The following is an 8,053-nucleotide window of genomic DNA, read 5'->3' as shown; positions in this document are numbered from 1 at the left end:
AATAAATACACATTTCTGCAAGATGGGGTGGGTGAAATAGAGGGTTCATTCTCAAGGCAAGGGTGTTCCTCATTGCTTTCTTTGGTTAGCATTTCCCACTCTTTTCCTCACCTTATTCTCATCACAATTCTGCCAGCAATAGGTAGTCTAGTGTTAAGTCCAAGTGCTTCCAAATGTTTTTTCATGTAAATCTTCTTCTTCCTCCTCCTCCTCCTCCTTATTTGTTTTCATGCTCTCTCTTTTTCCTCCTTCTCTTTACTCCGCCTGTTACCCATAAAAACAAAGGCCTTCTGTCCAGGAGGTTGCTTGTGCCTGAAATATGAGATTGTGTTTAAATGCACTTTTGCTGAGTGCAGCCGGCAGAGTGTAGCAGTGACTGTTTTGTGCATGGTTTATAGTGGGCTGCCGTGTTCTTACTGCTGAACTGGTTTGGGTGAAGCTGTCTAGCGAGATACTGGGATCGGCTTCATTCTCCACACTGCATTCTTAAGGACAGTAAAGCATCCCAGCCGATGGTTCATTTAAGTCTTTGCAGCGTTCAGTTTTTTAACAGGGTGGCTAAAAGTTACGTTATAACCATATTTAATTTTATTACTAATTGCCTGAGTTTTTCTCACCTAATGCCAAACACTGAGGAGAGTGGCCATTATTTTGGCAGCTTTACACAAAGGCCTGATTTAGCTGTAATGCTAAATGATGGCTTGGTGTTCTGTGCATGATATTCTCTTCTCCAGTGTGGGTGCAATGAGGTGATGGGATGTTTTCCTCTGCTACTGTCTGTTAACTGCAGTGTCCCAAACCTATCCTGTGATTAACCTCAACTACAATTTGTTTAAACAAGCCAACATCATAAACAACACCTTATTTCATTGGTTCCAATCCAGAACAATGACCAATGTTCCCATTGCCAGTTTATTCTTAAGAGACCCTTCAACTGTCACAAGCTGTGGAGAAGCCCAGTTTGCAGGCTTTTTCACTGTCATAGGGTGTCAAAACCAGCCTCTTGGTGGGCTGTTTTTATACATGTGCTGTGACCTAACCTGGACTCTGCAGAATAGGATGAGATAGAAATGCCAAGCAAATACTCTGATATGTCTTTTCTTAATGAGTATTTATGTTCCAAACATAAATTAGTTATGTTAGTTAGTTGCCAGTTAGTTGTTAGTTATCCTCAGTTAGTTGCCAGGGGCTCATAATCTGTAATTAAATACACAAGCTGAAATACAGGGTTGATCTGTCACCGAAACCAATATTCACTGTGGCCATTATCTACTTCCTGGGTCTTTACTGCTCCAGCATCAGACTAGTGCAAGTCCTCTTGATTCCGCTTTCAAATCTCACTGCTTTGAGGATAAGGTTATATTGAATAGAAGTGAGTGTACTATTGAGCAGCACCTGAATTTGCAGTTCATCTTGCATATCACTAATAGCCATTATGTTTTTACAGGATGTATGCCGAAACAAGCCAGTTGGGCAGCAGCGACAGGGACCAGTTGGAAGGCGACTTGCAAGACGGTGACCAGAGACTGTTCTGGCATGAGGATTCGAAGCCTGGGACTTTAGTGTGAGCCTAGCCTTGGCTTCAGTTACCCCATGTGCCTTGCACCTTTATGCTGTTCTACAAAACAAACAAAACTTAGCTTCCTGGTGCAACTCAGAAGGGAGGACTGTTATGGGAGGATGAAGTATTCAGCGAGACAAAGCTGCAGGTTCTTATCCACGTTAGCACAACAACATGAATCCAAATAGACCAAAATGAGGAAGAGATCTGGTTTTAAATCTCCTACCACAAAATGCAGCCTTTGGTTGAAGTATTTTGGAAAGCACTTTTTTAGAAAAGACGGAAAGAAGATGATGGTGCAAACTTCAAAAAAATGTGAAAAGGGGATTCTTGTTGGGACCATTTTAGGAGCACAATTCAGAGAGAAAGAAAATTACAACGGTGGAGTCGCTTCTGTCGTAGCATCTGCTGATCAAGAAGACGAGTTTGTGGGCTACAGGGCAGAAGGTTGACTTTGCAGCACTACTTGAAGGATGTTTGGGGTTTTAAACAGTATTTTGAATGAGGTTAAAGATGTTTTTTAAGATGTGCTGTCCTGAATGTCTCTTTCTCATCGAAGCACCATGAAAAGAAAAGAAGCAGTAGTTGCACATTGCAATGTACCACATAAATCTGTGGCAGCAGGGTGGCTGTTTTCTGGAACGTGCAAGCAGGCATCTTCAAATTGCTTCCTAGGGGGGAGTAATTTTACACCTCTCCATGATAAATTTTCATTTATGCAAGAATGCATGCAGGTTTAAATGTGGAATGCACAGGGAAACACTTGGTTTTGATACATCTTAAGAAACAGAAAGTTTGCGAGAATATTTGCATTACTGATGTGGCAATATGTCCAATGCATTGAACGGCTTCCCTATATTGACCAGTATTATTTAAAAAAAAACAAACAACAGTGGACACAATTGCACTTAACAGTAATACCAAGTTGGTGCCTTAAAAATCAAAGGGCATTTAAATTGTAAAATATGCTATCTGTAAAAAGCAGGTGCACTATGCATTCGCTGGTCCCAGTCAATGAAGTCAGGAGTAGAGCAGAAGACTTGAATAGCCCCTGCTTCTCTCCTGGTGCAACCTCTCACCTTTAAGATGTGTTCATTATCTGTTGTCCAAGGAGAGAGAGAGAGAAAGGGGGGGAGGAGCACCAGGCAGGAGAATGAACTGGCTTGAGCTGACAGTAGCCGTCTTCACACAATAACGAAGAGGCAACACAGATATAAATGGACCGCAAGGCTGTGTGTTCACCCTGCCCTTGAGGCTGCATGATTCATTCTGACCCCTTTTGTGCTGAAGGATAACTTCTGAAGTAGGGAGTCTTTTTATCCCTGCAAGCTCCCTGCATGATTTAAGAATCCTGAATGACAAGCTTACATGGATAGAAAAAGTCTCTCCACTTGTTATCCCTCACCATATGAGGAGTCTTTTGTGACCTCAAGTACTTTTCTTTCCATGTTGCCGCCTTCATACAAGTAATATGTGAAGAAGACTAGCATAGCCATCTGGGGGATCTGTGAATGGAAGCCTGTTTCCACTCACGTGAATTGCCTCCTATATAGATCGGGGCAACCGAGTGATGAATTAGCATGTAAACAAAATAAGTGAATATTTTTTTCTGTGCAAACAAAGGAAGAACTCAACTGCAGGTTTTATCTAGGAGGAATAAGCCTACCTCATATCATCTACCTGTAGGAACAAATTAGCTAAAGTTTACCTAGTGTAATTTTGCAAACTTATAAAAAATATTTTTGTTTCTCAGCTATACTGTGCTTCAGGATTCTATCCAATGGTGCTGTTTGGGGATCTTCCTTTTTTAAAAAAACAAAATGCAGAATGAAACACTCCTTGTTATTGTGAATAGAAAAGTTTCAGGGGGTGGGAAGGTTTTTGAACCTTTTTTTTTACTGATACTCCAAATCATGTAAAAAGAATTCTATAAATATATATATATATACAGAGAGATTCTGAATTTGTTAAGCTGGTCCTTAGTCATTTGTATTATTAGAGTTAAAGTTTGGAATAAACGTGGAAAAAAGAAACAAAAATAATAATTTATTTCTTTTGTGCATATTTGTATAGTCTTTTAGAAACAAGGATATCTTTTTTTGCCTACTCTTTTACTACTCCTGACTTTTTAAAGACCTATGATTTTGTATAGGTCAATAAACTCAAAAAGTATGCTACTAAACATTTCCCGTATTCTCTATTTTTGTTTGGTTTTTGTTTTTATCTTTTGTTCTGGCATGGATTGCAACTTAAATACATAGGTTATGATCTAGTCAAAGAAAGGCACTGAAATATGTGCTTGCTTCTCTCTCAAGGTTCTCCATTCTTGGCTTATTGTGAATGTAGGCCTCTTCCCCTCTTCGTTTTTCCTCTTCTCAAGAGTGTGCATGTACGTTTTATAGTGTGTGTGTTGTACCAGAATTTCCACATGCCAGCCACATGCCAGTGGCATAAACATCTCTGAAGAAAAAGGGCACATGAGAAATTAAACCCTCCTCATCTCTGTCAGCCCCTTCCCACCAACCATGCACAGCTCCTTCGGTAGGCAGGCCCCATGTGAGACTTTTCCTTCACAACATTGTAAAATAATTCATAAGCAGGTCAACTAACGTTTACGGGTTGTGGGTAGCTCATAAATTTCCATCCACTTCAGGACCAGACTCTGGCCGTGTGTGGTGTGGTGGTGGTGTTAATTGCATGTAGGGGAAAACCGCAATGGTTTGGGACCATTGCATGAGGGAAGTGGGACTTCACCCTTTGTCCTCTTTGTGCTACTGATCTAAATCCCCATACTGATAATTGATTTTAAAAAACAAAAAGCCCAAATGACATGAATAACATCGTGAAAATAGCTAAGAAGTCCTCTGAGCCGATCCTCTCCCCCGCCCCCATCTTCTATCCTATTCCTTCTCTGAGGCTGGCAAAAACAAACCTTATTTTTATCAAAGCTACATGTTATTTTACTTTAATGCAGGCAAAGGCAAACTTGGCCCTTCAGAAATTTTTGAGACTACAATTCCCATCCTCCCTGACCACTGATCCTGTTAGCTAGGGATGATGGGAGTTGTAGTCCCAAAACATGTGGAGGGCCGAGTTTACCTATGCCTGCTTTATGATGTATGACATGTCCAGTTTTCCCCTGGCTGGTAGCACCAGGTACGGGCAACTCAGGGTACGTGGCACAGATCTTACCAGCACATGTTTGGTTCTGCTCCAGCTTGCAGAAAGGTGGAAACACGAGCTCCCAAAAATGTGATCAGAACCACTAGGAGTTTGGAACTGATGGGAGTTGTGGTTCAACAATAGCTGGAGAGCTATAGCAGGTTGGTAACAGCTGATCAGGAAGAATTCAGCTATATATTGAAATCGCCTTAAGAAAGCAAACATTCTTTAGCAATGTCAGGCTTGTTTGGGATATTTGACCACATGCCTAAGGCAGTCCTTCCAGGGTCCAGACCCTCACCCACCTGCTCTACAACTACTTAGAAGATATCTAGACCAACCCCCAAATCTCACAATACAATTTCTGCTTTTTTATGCAGTCTTCTACCTCAACTAGCGATCATAATTTGTATTTCTTGTTTTAGGTAGTGCCCATCTTTGTGCATGATGTAAATAGTACAAGAGGAGAAAAAAAATACCTGCCCCCAAAAGCCTGCAGTCTAAAATTTGACACACAGGAGACTACAGCAGAAAAGACAGGGAGTGGAGGCAGGGGTAAATGGGCAAAATACATCAGTTGTTTCTGTTATAAATGCTTGGGCTCGGTTTCACAGAAATTCCTACTCAAAGGGGCATTGGCTCCACATTTTGAGTCTATTTGAGCAGGCATAAGGGCTAAAAACTGCTTTAAGGGGGAAAAAAGGGAGGTTGAATAAAGTAGAACCATCCATACTGCTATTTTTCCTCCCAATTAACCACCATTATGGTGTGCCACAATTACATTACTAGTACATAATATAGGGGTAGGTTGATGAAATTATTTTTAAGGGATGGTGTCAACATAGGTTTGCCCTCTTTCGTGGTTTTGTCATGCTGATCTGGAACATCAAAGATACAGCTTGTGCCTGACCACACCCTGGAAAATCTTTGAAAAGCGAAGCAGGAAAATGGCAAGCTGTAAATCATTAGCACTCATTAGCAGAGCCATCCTATGAGTCTACTCAAAAGCAAGTCCGGTTCTATAGGGCTTACTCCAAGAGAAATGCATTTAGAAATTTGCCTCCTTTGAATACTCGCAAGTCCACTTTAATGTACTAATGCCTGCAAAAATGTTAACTATACACATGGCTCAAGCAAAACACATTCTGTTGTATGAGTTGCAGGCAATTAAAACAATCACAAATAAGCAAATTTCTTCCTGCCCCTTGAAAAAGAAGGTAAGTCCTGATCGCCAGAGAAACATTTTCTGAACGCCTTGGAACAACTACTCATTCCAAAAGCCCATCTCCTGCTCCAATCATTTATCATCTTTCATGGCAAGGGTAATAGGGTGTAGTGAGGGGATGAGAAATGGCCCCATTGCGATATAAATTCACATGGTTCTTTCACTGGACTAGGTAGACAGTTCCGTAACTCACTCTCTTCTGTTTAGAAAGTGTTACTTGAAATGCACCAAAAGGAAAGCTACTTGACTCCCACACTACATAGTGCCTCCAACAACGGGAGTAGAATATAGCCATTGTGATCAATGGCTACTGGCCATGATGAATATGTTCTAGCTCCATGGTTACAGATAGCCAACTTCTGGAAATCACAAATGTGGCGAGTGCTGTGGCGCTCAGGTCTTGCTTTGGGGTTTCTCGTAAGCATCTGGTTGGCCACTGTGAGAACAGGATGGATAATTGACTAAATTAGTCATTGCCTTGATCACACAGCCTCTTCTTACAAGCTTGTGAATAAACTCTGTTGGGTTTTTTTCCAGTTAACAAAGGGGGGTGCCTGTTCTTAGGTTCTTTTCAATTTACAGGGACCTTCACTGGCTTCTCTATAAATATGTAGACCCTTTGGCAGAGTTCCCCTGACTTATTCGTTCTTCACATGTTACATACAATAATCCAGTTTCTTATTTAGATGTGAATTTGGCTGCTGTCAAATAGTCAAGTGGCAGAAAAGGAAGGAAGGGAAATACTAGTTTCAGCTTCGCTGGCTTTGCTGGTCCTTCTGGCTCAGCTGCCACATCTGGGAGAAAAAAATTAAGTGCCAGTAAAATCTCAACCGATACCGAGTCAGTCAGTGCCATAAAGCCATTGCCCAGCAGAACAACTTTTCCCCAGCAAGTTGATGCCATGACTGGTTTAACAACCTCGTCAACGCAGGGCACACCTCAGGTGCTGACAACTACAAAGGCTTGCCATCCCTCCTCCCTTTCTCTTAGCAAAGTGAAGTATACGGTTGGGGAAATAAACAGTAGCTGGCAAGCCTCTCAGCGGAACAAAATATTCTCCATGATTGTTCCAATATAGCCCTTTGTGCCTCCTTCCCAAGCTCAGACTAGACTGTCACCACGGAAATAAGGGTTGTTCGTGGAAGAGAACGCACTCTGCAATTAACTGGTGGGTCCGTGTTTTTGACATATAATTGATCATATCCTGGGTAGCTCAGCTGGTTAGAGTGTGCTGCTGATAATGCAAAGGTTTCAAGTTCGATCCCCGTATGGGACAGCTGCATATTCCTGCATTGAAGGGGGTTGGACTAGATGATCCTCAGGGTCCCTTCCAACTCTACGAGTCTATAAATCAACATTCAATCAACTTATTTAAGCATTTGCTTGCCTAAGAAAGCCACAATTGATTGGGCAGTAGGTTTTAAAAATCTATTTCGTTTTATTTCCTTACATTTATATTCTTCTTCTGAGATGGAACCTAAGATGGCATACTGTGGTTCCTAGGCAGTCACCCATCCAGACACAGCTTCATTTGCTTTCAGACCATACATACCCTGGGGTGACCTAGAAAACCTGTAAGCAGCACATGCTGTCACATTCCCCTTCTTTCTTATGATGACCTCTAGCACACACATGAGCTCAATCTGAAAACCAACAAAGCATGCCTTTAACTTCAGAACTAATGCTTTCTTTATGCGAAAATTGAATCGATTGATTGATTGATTGATCAAGCAATCAAGTACCCCATGTAACCCATGAGTTAATTGACTAGTATCTATTTATGGGGATAAAACATATTCCCTTTTTAATCACATGCTATTCCATCAATTTACATCAGGGGTCAGCAAACTTTTTCAGCAGGGGGCCGGTCCACTATCCCTCAGACCTTGCGAGGGGCCGGACTATATTTTTTTGGGGGGGGGATGAATGAATTCCTATGCCCCACAAATAACCCAGAGATAAAAGCACACATTCTACTCATATAAAAACACCAGGCAGGCCCCACAAGTAACCCAAAGATGCATTTTAAATAAAAGGGCACATTCTACTCATGTAAAAACACACTGGTTTTTAAATCCGCGGGCTGGATTTAGAAGGTGATTTGG

General features: G+C 41.5%; 1 protein-coding gene across 6 annotated transcripts in view; it reads left to right on the top strand.

Moving 5' to 3' along the window:
* The window catches only part of FRMD4B (FERM domain containing 4B), a 142,923-nt gene extending 139,180 nt beyond the window's left edge, over positions 1-3,743 (top strand). For all 6 annotated transcript variants that reach the window (XM_083600558.1, XM_083600555.1, XM_083600554.1 and 3 more), the window contains one exon: positions 1,448-3,743. In XM_083600558.1, coding sequence (XP_083456684.1) covers positions 1,448-1,568 — 121 coding nt within the window. In that variant the 3' untranslated portion in view covers positions 1,569-3,743. The remainder of the gene's footprint in view (positions 1-1,447) is intronic.
* Positions 3,744-8,053: the final 4,310 nt, after the last annotated feature.

This window comes from Podarcis filfolensis (assembly GCF_964270895.1).
Source record: "Podarcis filfolensis genome assembly, chromosome: 2".
NCBI lineage: Eukaryota > Metazoa > Chordata > Lepidosauria > Squamata > Lacertidae > Podarcis > Podarcis filfolensis.
This window is presented reverse-complemented; position numbering and strand designations above follow the sequence as displayed.